At 44.9% G+C, this 16,639-nt stretch overlaps 1 protein-coding gene across 4 annotated transcripts in view; it reads right to left on the bottom strand.

The window, feature by feature from the left end:
• Nucleotides 1-16,437, bottom strand: part of myo1b (myosin IB) — an 82,165-nt gene extending 65,728 nt beyond the window's left edge. For all 4 annotated transcript variants that reach the window (XM_063213425.1, XM_063213424.1, XM_063213423.1 and 1 more), the window contains exons 1-3: nt 16,175-16,437; nt 7,429-7,571; nt 1,759-1,874 (exon numbers count right to left, since the gene is read on the bottom strand). In XM_063213425.1, coding sequence (XP_063069495.1) covers nt 1,759-1,874; nt 7,429-7,563 — 251 coding nt within the window. In that variant the 5' untranslated portion in view covers nt 7,564-7,571; nt 16,175-16,437. The remainder of the gene's footprint in view (nt 1-1,758; nt 1,875-7,428; nt 7,572-16,174) is intronic.
• Nucleotides 16,438-16,639: the final 202 nt, after the last annotated feature.

The following is a 16,639-nucleotide window of genomic DNA, read 5'->3' on the forward strand; positions in this document are numbered from 1 at the left end:
AAACTGCTCTCTGGCCACAACAGAGTTATGAAGATTGAGTGGGAGAGTGGACCAGACTGAGGTTAGGTTAGTTTCTGCAGTGGTCTTGGCCTGGTACCAGAGACGGCTTCATCACTTTGGCCTGCAGCTTTGACTAAAACCCCTCCTCATGCGCATGTCTTCTCAGTAGGGCTGTAACGATACACTCAACTCACGATTCGGTTTGTATCACGATTCATGACCTACGGTTCGATACACCCCTCGATTTTACATTTGCCAACATTATAATCTTTATGAATAAAAACTATGATAGTTCAAAGGTAGAATAGGTTACAAGAGGCTACAAATAATGTTTAAACGTTTCTATATAATAATGATGATGCTTGGAAGCACTATCACTTCATATCATGTGGTTGTTTTCTGGGCAGATGGGTATCAAAACGTTAAAAGGGCGTATCACGATACTGCCTCTTTGTATCACGATACAGTATCGTGACTCTGTGTATCACGATTTCTCGGTTCGATACAATATCGTTACAGCCCTACTACTCAGCAGGGGCATGACGGAACCAGGCTACTGTGTCCCCACAAAGCTGCTGGTGTGGTGTGTCTACTCTGACTCTGCTCTGTCTGCCCTGCTCTGCTCTGCTCTCTCCAGTGCAGTGCAGTGATTGCCACGCGATCTCTGGCTAATTGAACGAAGCAGACTTCTTTTGTTTGACTCTGGCAGTCTGGCAGCGCTGCAGAGAGACAGATGGCCACTTACTCGTGTGTGTGTGTGTGTGTGTGTGTGTGTGTGTGTGTGTGTGTGTGTGTGTGTGTGTGTGTGTGTGTGTGTGTGTGTGTGTGTGTGTGTGGCAGGGCATTGACAGAGGCAGAGAGTGTGGACCAGGACCCCCCCGCCCCCGCCCCCTCTTCCGCTCTGTGTCCCTGGGGGAGGAGGGGGTGTTTGTGGTCGGATACGATCCTCTCTCCTGTCAGACCAAGAGGCCCCATAGCCGCTGATCATTTTATCTGGCCAGGCTACAGCGCAGGGGGCTTATATGCCACTGGCAAGCAACAAAACAGATGCACAGGCTTCTCACTGGCTAAAAGCATCATCGTGTAGTGTTAAGACAACAGTAATACATGCCATTGTCACGCACATGTAAACATAAGTGCAGTCACATCTCGACTGTACCTCCTTAGAGCATATAGAAATGTATAATGGGGGTTGGGTGGACTCTGGCAGACGTGTCCAGCTGTTATGTTCAGTCAACATATGGTTATTTGCTGGACAGAAAGAACGCTGTACACAAAAACTGTAGAGTGTAACGTTGACTGCTGAATGTGGTGTGCATTGTTTTGGTGGTCATGATTTTTCCAAACCTGTCCTTGGATATTCCACAGATGCTGAAATGGTAATAGCACTGGCTGGTTGTATTAAAATGTATGCATTGAACTTCATGACCGATGGGCTTGCAAACATGTCAAGTTGGTGCCATTGCTGAGCAATTTCAATCTTCTGTGCCAATGCCTGTTATATATGAAGAGTTTGTTTGCAAAACGGTGTTTCTCCATTTTGTAGAATGTTGGGAAATTGTCATTTTTGTATTGAGTATTCCATTGCATTGTATAATGCAAAATAATTCACACATAGGTGATAGGATCTCTGAACAGTCATTTTCAATAATGAAATGCAAAAGTCAAAAATGGTGGATACACCGTTTTGCAAATAAACTCTTCATATACAATTTCACATTAAAATAGACTTTGACTACTTTGATTCCTGGGACTTACATGTGGGGGCTGAGCTCATAGAAGTTCCTGTTGCGGTACTCCTCCACCTTGTCGGGTGTGTAGATGGGCAGGTTCTTATAGGGGTTCATGGAGATCACCACACTGCCAATGTACGTCTGGAGAGAGAGAGAGAGAGAGAGAGAGAGGGAGAGGGAGGGAGAGAGAGAGAGAGAGAGAGAGAGAGAGAGAGAGAGAGAGAGAGAGAGAGAGAGAGAGGGGAGAGAGAGAGAGAGAGAGGAGAGAGAGAGAGAGAGAGAGAGAGAGAGAGAGAGAGAGGAGAGAGAGAGAGAGAGGGAGAGAGAGAGAGAGAGAGAGAGAGAGAGAGAGAGAGAGAGAGAGAGAGAGAGAGAGAGAGAGAGAGAGAGGACAGGGAGAGACAGGGAGAGACAGATTGAGAAAGACGAGAGAAAAGACACACAGTGAGAGAGAAAAACACATTAGAAACCAAATGATGATGGATGGTACTTGTGCTTACATCACATATGTACAGTTGCATAACAACTCTCCACACTTTATCCACCCACACAAAGTGCACCTGCTCTTAATGCATCCTCCTCAGGAAACCTTCAGTCACGTTGGTGACACATGAAGCCTTCCAACAATAACAACCAACAACCACCCACCCTGCAGCCGTCTCTAGTAGCCACACAGACTGTCACTGCAGGTTCCACAAACAAACAATCGCAAAGCAGCGTCCCAAGCCCAAATGCAACCATAAACAACCCACTCCCTCCCCCCCTTCCTCCACACCCCACCCAGGGGGGCATCAGCAGCTGCGTACTGAGGTGAGGTGAGCGGAGCCCAGCGCTGCCCTGTCCTGCCCTGCCCTGCCTCCGTCGGCACTTTCCAGCTGGGAATTCCTGGGGCATTGTTGAGGCATGCGGGGGCCAGCGTGCACAGAGGAGACGCAAAAACAAAGGAAAAATGTGCGGAATTCCGCGCGGAAAAGCCACGGCTGCGGAGAGCCAAGCCGTCCATCTGCTCAGAATGTCCACAGACCTGTGCACCTTGACCCCTGGCTTTCAAACCAGCAAGAGGGCATGAACATGCTGAAAAGAGTGGATTAATGGAGGATCACTTCTTAACTGACCTTTAAGGGTCACCTCCTTAAAGGACCGCACCACTTTGCCACACGTCTCTTGACAATGGGCTAGGCCCGAAACATTTGTTGAACTCTACTTCAGTTCCATTGAGTATTTATATTTTTTCTGGCTTCAATATCAGCCATTGGGCCCAACTATGGCTTTCATGGCTGGGCATTGGACTGCTATGGTGGTGACCCGGGTCTGACTCCAGCCAGGGTCCTTCACCAATCCTCCACCGTCTCTCCCGACTCGCGTCCTATCTCAAAAACAAATAAATATATGAAAAGAATATCAGCCATTGTGTTCGCCTCAATTCTTTTCCTAACTTAGTCATGTTGCAAAGAGTTAAGATACAATTTTATTAGGAAAGTCATTCAACAGTCCACAGGATGCCACTGTGTACGCAAGTGCCACAAACTTTGTCTGTGTTTTTTCTTGAACATCTGTGGTAATGTGGCAGATGCCTTGAGAGCAGGAGCGGAAGCCATTGTCACCGTTTCAAAGCTGCTGTTCCTTCCACAGCTGCTTGGACCCCCTCCGTGTCCCATTGTATTGTGCCTGTTGCATAAACCTCTCCAATGGAGGACCAGGCCTTCGCCATGGCAACGGGTAGCTCTGGCCCACCGCCTATTGTCCAAAGTATATGGGAGGTACCTAATGGGGGGGCCTTTCAGTGACAGTGGACAGAAAAACAAATAAAAAAGGGGATGGTTTGCCAACTGTATCGCTCGCCATCTCCATGTAAACAAGGCATTACAGAGTGTACTGATTTCCACTTCATTGCACATTAGGAGAAAAATGACAAATAGTCAATCTAGTACACACATAAAACCTTACACTAGGCATACACATCTTACTGCTCTTGATAGCATTGGTAGTGGTTAGGACTATAAATTAAAGTTTTTCCATCACTAACCAATTTGGCTGGGGAATGTTAAATCTTTCTAGTCACACATGTACAGCACACTCACTACCAGCCAAAGTGGCCAGTAAGTTCTCTTTTCTTCCAGCCTAACTAAATTCTCACCCGCATTTGACTGGTTGGCAGGTGTTAATTTAGAGCCCTGGTAGTGGCCATTGACAACCACTGGTGTGAAACCAGAAGTACAGTAAACATTGACCGGTGCTGCTGGGGAAAGGGGCACGTTTATGTCAACGTGAGATGAAGTCATCAGTGGGCTGGCGTTTTATGATGTGTCCATTAATGACAGAGAGGTTCAAAGTGCAGCTTGGACCGGGGGCGTCTTAACACTATCATCGAGTTGGAGATTCATAAAGCTTCAACACAGATAAGTTAGGTAACATAGCGTAAATGTGATAAGTATGTATTTGATTATTAGACCTGGTGCTTTTTTTCTTTCCAATATCCATCTCCTAACCAAATGCTGATCATGGCACTGAATGTACTGATATGGACGCACTCCAGGAAACAGAAAACTGTTCAGTGCTGATCTGATGTTCATCATTGACAACTTTTAGTACGCAAGGAACACTTTAGTCACAGTCCGTTTTCCATAAATGATGACTAAATGTTACATTTAAGGAGATGAAGTTCAGATTTGAGTTGATTTGTTTGAATGTGTTTTAATTAATCATGAAGCACTGAACGTGAGCAAAGACATGGACTGAACTTGATAAAACACATTTTGTAATTCACTTAAACCTTTGCCTAAACTTACAAAGACGTGCAAACTGTGATCACACTGAGCTGTTAAAAGGGAAATAATCAAAGGCTACATCTAATTGCTGGTTTGGATGGATTAATTTAAGATAGAAGCGTGCCGTTGTGGACATCTATGGCTGGCTGCGTGTTCCATCTAGTAGACTTTAATTAGACAGCAAGCGTGCGCTTCACCTGTCTACCTCTGATCTCCCTGCCGCAAGCTCCGTTCGCCTCACAAGCCGGCCCACAGAAACCAAACAGTTTTCCGTGCAGTCAAAGGTAACGCCACACCTCATGCAAATGATGGGTCTTGGATGGCTAAAACTTTACTTAACTACTACTCTTATTTGTGTGAATGAGATACTATCAGTTTTTACAAGGCCAACGGTTGAATACGTTCTTGCCAGGAGTCAAGCCTACTCTTTCCAGTAAAAGAAAGGACAAGTTTGGAAGTCCAGCACTCCTTCATCATTCTGATATGTATTATTACAACACTGTGGAACTATTCTTAACACGCTGAACTACAATTCTGAAAAATATGGGGAGCAGAACAGTAAATTATTTCGCTCTATTTTCGAGGCCTTCATGTTTGCTTAAAATATTGTTATCTTAGCAGTTATTCAAAGAGCCCTTGCAACTCAGCAGAGGGCTGTTGCATAAGACAACAACAAAAGCGAAACATAACTATAAAGGAGTGAAAAATGTCTGCAGTGTGATCAAACTACCACTTAGAGCGTCACGCCAATGGAGATATATGGCAGGCGTTAGACATAGCCGTGCACTGTGCTGAGCAGGTCATGCAAAGCGGGGCGAGCACAGTCTCCAGCTCTGGATTCTATACGGCCAAGGGGTGGAGGAGATCCACAGGCTGACTACCACAAATGACATCATCCCCAGGCCGTCTGCCTTACTAAGCTTAGAGAACAAGAGGGAGCACGCGCTCTCCAGAGCTGAGGCTTTGGGCAGTGGACCCAAGAAGCAGAGAGTGCATTGCAGGCTGGGAACAGTGAGCGGAGTGCCTGAGGACAGTGGAAGGGCCATCATTTTCTCTCTGTGCTGAGAGGGCGGAGGGCGGGCGACAGTAGCAGAGTGGGAAAGGAGAGAGGGTGGCGGGCCGAGAAGAAACCCTCATCATCATCATCATCCTCACCATCCTCCAGAGCTCCACTGCTCTGGATCTTCCAGTTCATTTGAAACATCATGCACATTCCTGACTGACCTGATAGGCTATATTGAATGTTTTTTCCCCCTGCACGGTTCATTTCTTTAGCAAGCCACGGCTCCTGTGAGAGGACTTCCAAAGAGTGGAGTGCTTGTAGGAGAATTGCGAAGGACATTTGAGGACAATGGAGCGTCAGGGAATTGGGGACTTTTTTTTTACTGACTAATGACTATTTTGGTAACAAGAGTCTTCTGTAAACATGACTAGACACAAAGGAGTTCTAAATTTAGTAGGTTAGGGCTTTATGGATGACTCCATGACATGGAGCAAATGAGGGGAAAGGTGATAGAAGGCAAATGCTCCCACACTCATCACAATTTTCAAGCACAAACTAAAAATTCAACGTATCTTAAAAACAAACTTTTTAGAGGTTCTAAAGGCACAGCCACATAATCTGTAATTCTACAGGTGGGCTATGTTGCCTGTTATATAATATTACAGGACAGATAGCTTATCACTATTGATTGCGCTGGCCTTGAGGCCGTACGAGCCTGATGAGGTATAATGCCACATTAATGTCTTGCAATTTTGTGAACTATGACCTGATCCAACTGGATGTGCAGTCTTAGCAGAAACCAGGCCGCACATAAAACCTCTAACCTCCATCTTGAGTTCTGAAAGACAGTCAAATCTAAACGAGAATTCCTGCCATTTTCAACATGCAGCTGTATTGCTCACGCCACCATTGACTTGTCATTACCCGACGACGTGGCATATTTTCGTTCAGCCCTTTCTGAGATCCTAGTTATTCTTATGGGGGCATGGTTTGTACATTTTTTAAGAAGCGTCTCAAAGGTACAGTAGTTAGGATTGTGACCAGAGTGGGTATTGCAACTATGTTGCTCTTTGCAACTGTGCTGCCTGTTATCATATTTGCTGTCTTCATGAATATATTAGTAATAAATAAATATTTATTAATATGACTTAAGTGCAGCACGTTTTGCAGCTAAAAATGTCTATTACTGAAAATTCAAAATGTCAGACATGGAGAGGACTCACCTATTCATTTATGAAAAGTATTCTTTTCCTACTCCTTATGAATAATCAGAATTTGATGGTAGTGGTAAGCAATACAGGATACATTTTGGAAGGATATGTTAAGAGGCTTTGTTAAAAATGTAAACAAACCCTGTCCCCATTAGAATGGCCTGGATGGTGGGAAGGGTTGAAACAAAAGGAATGCCACGTCATTGGGTTGGGTACTGGCAAATCAGGGGTAGAGTGAGCAATTGAACTGGAAGTTAAATTTCGCAGGAGTTGTACTTTAAGTCTTTGAGTTCATCTTTTTCATCTGCAAAAGGTCCTTCTCAATTTTCACTTGTAAACTCTCAATCTTGCTACACCAGCCTCTAAGATAGATCGTGAAAAATTACGTTGTTTTTTTTTAAAGAGTATTAAAACCGTTTGCAATTATACTGGCAGGGCCGACAGATTACAGCCTATCAAAACATTAGCAGACCGGAAATACACTTCAGGCCAGATCATGCCACCAAGCAACAAGCAAACGTCCCATGAAACCATCTATACCACGTGATCACTACTACCATTATTCTACCAATCACTGTGACAGTAAGATAAACTGAGAGCGAACTAAGAATGACCATTTCAAAGAGAGCAGAGAACATTAACAGGATGCAAACACCACACAGCTCTCAGTGATGTTTGGGTATTGTGAAAAGGTCTGTGTTTAAGCAACTTACATAGATCTCATTGTGGTCGAAGCGTTTCTTCAGGTTGTTGATGAAGGACTCTTCAGTCAGGGGTTCGAGGAGGACCATGTCCCCCACCCCAATCATGCCGTCGAGAAGTGACGTCTTCACCTCCATCTTGGACATGATGCCCCCTGCAGAAGACAAAAACATAATAAACAAACGATCTTCAAATGATCTTCACTGAGGGTACCTCAACAATCATTTGACGTAAACACTAAACAGCAGTACATGTCTATGTCAGCAAAGAATGCATTTACTGAGTGAATACCGAGACATGTTAGACATTCTGAATACATATGCAACAGCAGTGCATGTATTAGCTTTGGGGGGTTCATCTCAGGAGCAACTCTGATCAACCGAGTAGTATAACAAACTCTAAACATAGACAACTCAAATAAACTCTCTTGTTGGCTGTTATTTGTTCAGCGGTGGGTTCAGAGCGGAGGGGGAACAGTTTTGACCGTCTTCGTACAAATCTGTCCAGAGCACCATGGACATGAGGAATTCCTAAGGGCATTATGTAACGGAGGAAGAAGCCTGCTCTTGACCTTGGCTTATTCCCTTGGCTTTCCCAAAATCACTTCTCAATGCAGAGCTGCTTTTTCCACCCATACTTGCTTGGATTGACTCAGTCAGTCTAGTGAACAAACACAATGCGATTAATGCACGACTCTCTCTCTCTCTCTCTCTCTCTCTCTCTCTAACGCTGATGTCCATGCCATGCCGTCTCTCATGTCCCTCTACTTATATTTGAATATGTTTGTGCAACAGCCGGCCGGGGCTGAAAGGGTCTATGGCTAAAACGACGGACAGGGGAAAAACACAAAGACACTGCTGGTGGAGGCACATTTTCCCCCTCTTCGCTGCTCTCCTTTGGCCAACTAATCCAGGAGCTATAGCCGGGCAGATAAAGGGAGGCCTTGGCCACATTCACCGGCCTGATACAGGGGCTTTAGTGAACCCCTAAGCCTGTGTGCCCCTGTTAAAACAGGGGAGGCCAGCCTGATGGGACATCGCTCTCCCCTCCATTGTCAGAAGCGTTCGTCCACCTCATGTACTCATCCTCTGCAGGACGCACTGTACCATCAACAGGAAAACAACCACAACACAAGGCTCCACTCTGAACTGCACTGCAGATGACCAATTTTACTACCGTTACTACCAACTCGTCAACAAAAGCAAGCTATGTACACACAACACAAACATCTCGGCTCCGCCTGCCAGAAAAGTTCCCACAGCACAGGCAAGCATTTACACACACAGTGTCATCATTGCAGTCTGGCTGACTGAGTAAAGGGGGGTTGTGAAATTCAGGCATTCCACCACAGGACATGCAGAGAGAGCCCAGGGAGGAGGCTGGAATGAATCCTCAGGCAACGGGTTCGGAGTGGAGTGGAGCAGGGTTGCCAGATGAGGCTGATGATTTCCAGCCCAAAAAATTCTCAAAACCTGCCTAGAAGCACAAAATCCCGCCCAATTCTAATACTTTCTATGGCAAAATTTGGGCAGGTTTTTCTGCTAAATTGCCATTTTTACCCGCACACGGCCATTCTAATCAGCCCAATTGGGTGGGAAACAGCCCAATCTGGCAGCACTGGAGTGGAGTGGAGTGGAGTCACTGACACAGCAGGCTCTGACACAGCACAGCTGTACCACTGAAGAGCTCAGATGCCTACAGCCCCCTAGACATCACCAAACTGGCCCAGTCCAGGCTCAATCGGCTGGGCACTCGACTGCTACGCTGGCGACCTGGGTTCTATTTTTTTTTAATTTATATTTTTTTGGTCTTTTTGACTTTATTCATGATCGGGCAGTGAAGGTGGGGAGGGGACAGGAAGCGAGTGGGGAGAGAGAGAGAGACGGGGAAGGGCCGGCAAAGGACCAGGGTCGGGAATCGAACCCGGGTCAGCCGCATGGTAGACGAGTGCCCTACCGGTTGGCCACGGCAGGGCCCGCGACCCAGGTTCTATTTCGGCCTGATGTCATTTGCCAAACCCTCCCCATCTCTCTCTTCCTCCCTCCCTGCTAATTTCCTGTCTCTCTACTACTATTCTGTCACAATAAAAAATACATCACCAAACTGTCCATATCACAGACCCAAGAAGAGATCACTTTGCCAAACTTATATTCAAGAATCACACAAGCACAAGGATAAACGATGATCTTGAATATCATTCATGGAAAATACTTCATATCAAGACTTCAGAAAGTTCCACCTTTCAGATGACCTAACTGTACTTTTATGTACCTTCATGATTGTACTTGAGTTATTATTTGTGTCAGTAAATGTTAAAAGTCAAGTCAATTTCAATGGATTTAGCTGCCATTTCTGATGCTCTGGTATACAAAGCTAAAGCATAACACCTTCTCTGCTTTCTTACTTCAACAACTTGATTTGTGTTTCACTCTTCTGTGCTACTGTAAGAACCTGACTACTGTAGTGGAAAGAGGGCCTAATTTCATGGCATTCCCACACTATAAAAACGTGCATAAAAACAGAAATTCCAAACGTGAGACGGGGTCCTAAATCCACCTCCCTGGTGAGAAGACAATTCCAAGTTTTTTATTTAAGTTGTTTCTATGGTGCTGCTGCATAGCAACCTTCAGAAAGCTATCGAGAAACAAATTCCTCTGTATCCCTTTTTCAGCAGCATTTCTCTCAGCTTAGCTCAGCCAGAAGGATTCTATGTTATGGGCTGATAAACCCACTTGGCTGGAGGTAGTGTCAGTGCACGTTCTTCCCGGTCTAGCTTCATTTCCATATCTCTCCCCGCTCTAGTAATCCACTGGCTGGGGATGAAGCTTTCAGTAAAATGTGGCCGAGGCTTTGACAGCTCCTCATCACATTGATCTCGCTGCTGTGTCAGTGGTTCTCAGTCAACTCAGCCGTACAAGGACTGTCAGCGAAGAGTCCAAGTACCACATGTTTGGGATTTGGGACTGAAACAAACATATCTTTTCAAATGTGTTTTACTGTGTGCAGACAAAAGAGCAAATACTGTCATTTGCCTTTTAATGGCAAAGTTGGATGCAATACTATGCAAGCTCTCTGCTCAATCTTTTTGTGCTTTGACATTTAATAAAGAACTGATAGTACTGGCTTTCTGCAAGACCTGATTCAGACCACAGTGAGTTAATGGAGATGTGACTAGATGTCGAGGGGTGCACCAACTTTTACCACTGACCACTCTACCAGCAACTTCACCCACGTTCAATTAGGGAGAAAGATTTTGGATTCAGATGTAGGAGCATAAGTCTGGGTCTTAAATCATTATCTAATGTCATTACATCGAGAAGCCCAATCTAATAATTAGAAATAACAAACACTGCAAAAGTCAGAACCTGACTAAAACAATACGCTGATGTCTTGTTAAGTATACCACTGAGTACCAAATACAGAGAATGTTGACGTGTAAAATTAAGTTGATCGCATGTTGTCGACATTCAACAAGTGATTATAATCATCTTTGCATCTCCTGGTCATTCTGTATATTAAGTAATAACAAGGGGTACCAAAACAAGTTATTCAAGTGTCAATGACAATATGGCAGCCATATTATTGGCACTGAACGCAGTATTGTCCTTTTCCGTTAATTAAGTGCACCAAATATAGCTATCCAAACAGGCATAGTAAATAATAACCTATTATTTGGCACAGAGCCATTATTAAAAGTTAAGTACCCTGAGCGCAAATGACTTCTGCGCACGCACCAGGAAGATTAATGGAGCAGTTGCAGCAGGCATGACCTGCGCACATGTCCAGGGCCGGATTAATGCACAGACTAGACATGGCTGCAGCCTAGCCTAGCATTTGTCGTGAAATTTGCTTTCTGGGGGCCCCACAGCAACCTGTAGCCAATGGGGCCCCAAGCCATCTTAATCCGGCCCTGCACATGTCACATGGAATATTGCCGTAGAACACTCATTCACCTTTGCAGACTACACTTTACCCATTGCCCCTTGATTTTTAAGTGCACAGCTAAAGAAATATATAATTTAGATTTCCTGGAGTGGTGCCACATGTGATTTTCCCCTCATGCTAGTTTAAGAGAAATTCCCTCGTCTCAGCCTGGGGCACACGACGGCACACTCAATAACCATGAGTGGACTCAAAAACACAACATCTAGAGTTGTGTAGGACAAGGACTGGCCAAGTTAATCACCAAGTCACTTAATAGTGACGAGGCAAGAGTACACAGAATGTTCTGAAATAAAATGTCCTGTGTTCCCAGCTTGCAACCAAGACCCGATTTCAATTCCGAACTTCTTCGATTGAAGACTAAACGCTCAAGCAAACATAAATGCAGCACAAAACCCACTGCTGCGGTGTTGTGTGCAAAAGCAGTTATTAAAACATGCAATATCCATACACACGAGGTGAAAGTATTAAAGGCCATTAAGGGTGTAATTAAGTGCTAACCTTGTTGGAGCAGGCTATGCTGAGTGTGCATAGCTAGATGACAACACCACAAGTCAGAGGGGAGTCAGAAGAGGAGGATCAGGGAGAGCTGTGCTGCCGGACAGAGGCAGTCTAGATAGTTACAACCAGAAAAGAGGGAACACTTTTTTCCCCCCTGGATCCTGGGGCTTGGCATGGCCTGAAACGCTGAGGCACTGCATATTTGAGTGCCAATGTAAACCCTTGGGAGATGAACTTTTCCACAGCACTGTGTGAGCTCAACTTGGCCAGAGTTTATGCACTCCTGAAGTATTTATTTCGACCCTGGCTGGAAAAACCCCCTTTTGCCACCGAACTCGCATTGGTTGACTCATATAACTGAGACAGACAATGAACTGGGGGTGGGGGAGGACAGCTACGTATGGGCGGGGAAATGCTGAAGAAGAGGCGGTATGATGTCTGTCTTTGGCACATTTTACATTCAAAAGGGCCAGCAGAAATGATGTGCCATCGGTCTTTAGAAATAATATACTGGTACATGAATCTCATTGAACAACACACCTCTCTACTGATTCTTCTGGTCTTGGTCTTCTTGATACTACTTCATAAATGTACTTGCAATTCATAATCTTCAAAAACAAGGCAAAACAGTGGGGTTCCCTGAACTGTGCCCGAAAATATGTGAATAACCGTGGAAAAAAACCCAATGGCAAATAGACCACCAAGTCCTGCATTCCTTCCCAGATTTATTATCAAAAACAAAACAGGGTCTGACGGGGTCAGAGAGAGTGACATTATAAAGGGCATGGGCGACCTGACCTACTCATTTTTACATCACAGACCTGTGCGATTATGAAGAATGACAGTTGCTTTTTTTCCCCTTCTACCATCTGACACGCGTCAAAAATCGTTGTGATGAATGGCTTTCACCTTGGAATGCCTGCCTCCACAGAAGTGTCTAAAGATCAATCAGTTTTGGATTTACTACTCGCCTTTGCCAATTCACATTTTCTTTTACGACACTATTCATCTATCCATTATCAAAGGGTTGCGCATCAGGACAGTAGGAGGGCGTGTCATCAAAAGAAGGCAGGAGATAGATAACCTGCCTGACAGATAAGACATAAGCTGCCCACTTGCCCCAATGCTGCTGTGGTGGTAAGCTGAGGCAGAGCAATAAGCCTGCCCCTGGGCACACTCACTGCCCCCTTAGGGAAACCTTCTACCACCAGTGAAGGGGGGGGGGGGGGGCAAAGGGGTCACTTGTTCCACGACTAAGCAGATTGGGGGCCCAGAAATGGTTCCTCGTTACATTGCATGTAATGGGCCTGGGGCACTTTCAGATGTCTTTGTCCCGGGCCCAGCCTACGCTGTCAGCGGCCCTGTCTACCACACACTGTATGTTTACAGTACTTGTTGGCCAACAACCCAGCACTACCTATTCAACACACCATCCCCCACAAAAAAGGGGCACTGTGCTTACACTCCTCTCCTCTCCTCGACCCCCTTCCTGTGCATTTAGCTCCATGGTAGAGAGAGAACAGGGATAGAGCACTCGTGTCGTGTGCATGTTCTACTCTATGTGACAGTCTCCCAGGAGGGCCGAGGCACTTATTCTTGCTCTGGTGTTGCTTTTCTGCTTAACATGATCTTGGGACCGTAGGGACATAATAATGCAGTACACCAAATGAACCAAACTCATTTTGACTGCATGTGAGGGCAGCGTATGCGTGACATGTTTTCTTTGGCTGCAGTGTTGAGAATGTATGGCCTGTCACCATTTGGGGAGGGAACATTACAAAATGTATTTTGTCTGTTTTTCCATCAAAAAAGGCTCCTTTCCTGCACCTCATCTGCACTGAAACGTCCAGTGTCAAATTGCAAAGCTGGGATCATCTTACAGAATATAAAAAATAGGTTTTTGACATTTGTGAATGTGCTATACAATGGGCACTGATATCTGACAAAAGCCAAGGGAAGCTCAAGGTAGTGAGTGTGGTGACACACACACACACACACACACACACACACACACACACACACACACACACACACACACACACACACACACACACACACACACACACACACACACACACAGATTGCATTACTTCTGAGGTGGCTCAAAAACATTTGTCCTAACCAATTCACAAGCATGCATTTGCTTGCTAATAACCACACATATGGGCAGTGCCATGATGGTGTGACAGCACTACAGTGATGTGGCAAGGTTTGATAAGCCACATCATTACATTACATTACATTACATTGCATTTGGCAGACGCTTTATAACCAAAGCGACCTTCAAAAGAGGACATAATCAAGCCAACATCACAAGCAAATACAAAGTGCACAGGAGATATACAAAACAACAGGTGCAGTTGCAAAGAGGGGTTAGGGTTTTTTTTTAATATAAAGAGTAAATAGCGAGTACACACACACACACACACACACACACACACACACACACACACACACACACACACACACACACACACACACACACACACACACACACACACACACACACACACACACACACACTAAACTAAACTAAACTAAACTAAACTAAACTAAACATCATGTCAGGAGTCTGCCCTGGGGCAAGGCCAGTTCAAGCATTAGTCTAGTAGATTCTCTCGAAAGAGGAATGTCTTTAGTTGTTTCTTGAAGGTTACAAGAGATGTGCTTAGTCTTGCTGCCTCTGGGAGACTGTTCCACCACTTGGGTACCACAACGGAGAACAATCTTGACTGGGAGTACCTAGAGCGACTGGATGGCAGAGCCAGACGGCTTGTGCTGGATGAGCGCAGTTCATCATGCATGCAAACACAATTGACAGCACAGCACAGGTGGACTTTTCACAATACTCCCCCAATGTTGGCAAAGAAGTTTTCAAACTTCATCCCATACATGCGACAGAGACAATAGAATATGTTGGCCATAATGCCTGTTGTTGAGGGGGATAGCCGTTCAATTGTTCTGCTGAAACTTTGCCAATGCACCACACATAAAGCATGCGTAAACCAATCCCGTTTGGATAATCAATAGAACCACCAGCTGCTCGAGATGCATGGGTTTAGCTCTAGCTGAGAATGCTGTGCGGGTGTAGTACCACATTGAATACTGTGCATGAAGTATGTTCGTGGAAAGGCACTACTTTTTTGTTTTGTTTAACTGCTGCACGCTGTTGCCATGCAAATCTGATCACATTTCCCTAGAACTATCCAAATGGTAGTAGCCTACTTGTAGCATAATACTTTACCATGACTGGACAAAGTGTAATGTGGAAGCTGTATTGCCTATTGGCTGACTAGTAATCACTGCAAAAGGAATAGCCTGCTGCTTAAGACAAAAAACATGTTCCTCAACGCAGTGCACTGTGTGCATTGTCTCCGGTACACTCGTGAAGTTCTCTCTACAACACTTCAAACCACTAGCCTATTCCACCATTGTGGAGGATCCTATTCCATTCACAGCTTTTACGCATTCTTTGGTCGGCATACATGAATCATCAAAACTTTTAATCTACTGATTACAGTTCAACTGTTCGGTTGCCATACGCAAATGCATTGTGCCAGGTTCTGTTCGGTTATGAGGACGCACAAAGGAGCACATGCTTAGTCCTGTACAGAGCTCAATAAAGTGCTCAGTCGGCGTCACAAAATTTGACTGGGAAAGGCATACAGCATTGGGATAAAACCGCTGTCAAGTCTTTGTATCAAAATAGCATCTGTTGTTACAAAACCAGAGTAGTAGACATTACTTATACATTACAGTAGGGAATTCCATTTCCCCTTGAAGGGTGGCGAATATTCACTGTAAACCGTTAAATCAAAGAAAAGTCAGGGATAATAGAAAACATTTGGGCAGCCTTCCCAAACTTGTCATAACCGATACATAATTTTCATCGAATTTGAACTCTAACCCCCTACAGAAAATGGGCTAATGCTGAATTATGTTAAACACTTCAGCCACTACTGGGCACTGTACATAAACTGTGTGAAGTGGTTAACATAATGCACTTATCCCGTTTACAACATTTTTTGACAAATATGTCCAGCCGAGTTCAGCACCAGCTGCATATTATACATGTAGGCTATGAGGGCTTAAAGACTCTGTGAAACTGTGAATGGCCAAGCTGAACGACCCCCCTTGACATGTTTGGAAATAAAATAAAAGTACACCTCCAACCTTATCTGTAAAACATCAACGCCACAAAATCTAAACTTATGCACACTATGCGCATACTTGCGTATACATTATGCCACCACAACCAATTATCCAAGGTGACAAGGCACCCTGGAGAAAGTTTTAAGATGCAGTACAACTTGCCTTTTGTGCAAAGAAATCCCCTCCTTCAATCCACTCTTGTGAATAAATGTAGGTTCCAGATGTTACTTTGAAAAAGTACGCAGGCTTTGATTCCTTTATACCCCTTCCCTGGTCAGAACTGGAGGCTTTATCCACCTTGTAGAATGAACCAGGACGCGTCTCCCGCCCAGCTCTGTTGGCACTCAATTGAAACAGTGGAGAAGTGGAGACTACTGGGCTCCACGACTCAGGGAGTGGCCTGCTAAATGGTCCTCAACTCTGATCACCTCTCTCTCTCTCATCGCACACAAAAGTATGGCCAAGCCCCTGTACAACATGATGCTGTTGCATGGCTCACATATGTGTCAAGCAAAGGAGAACGTCTCCCCCAGGCGGCCTTTAACGACATTGCATGAAACAGCTGGACAAGTAGGCCTACACTAGTCCTACACATTAACAAATGTATTCTGCAACGACGCATCTTGA

Source organism: Engraulis encrasicolus, chromosome 13 (assembly GCF_034702125.1).
Source record: "Engraulis encrasicolus isolate BLACKSEA-1 chromosome 13, IST_EnEncr_1.0, whole genome shotgun sequence".
NCBI classification, from domain to species: Eukaryota; Metazoa; Chordata; class Actinopteri; order Clupeiformes; family Engraulidae; genus Engraulis; species Engraulis encrasicolus.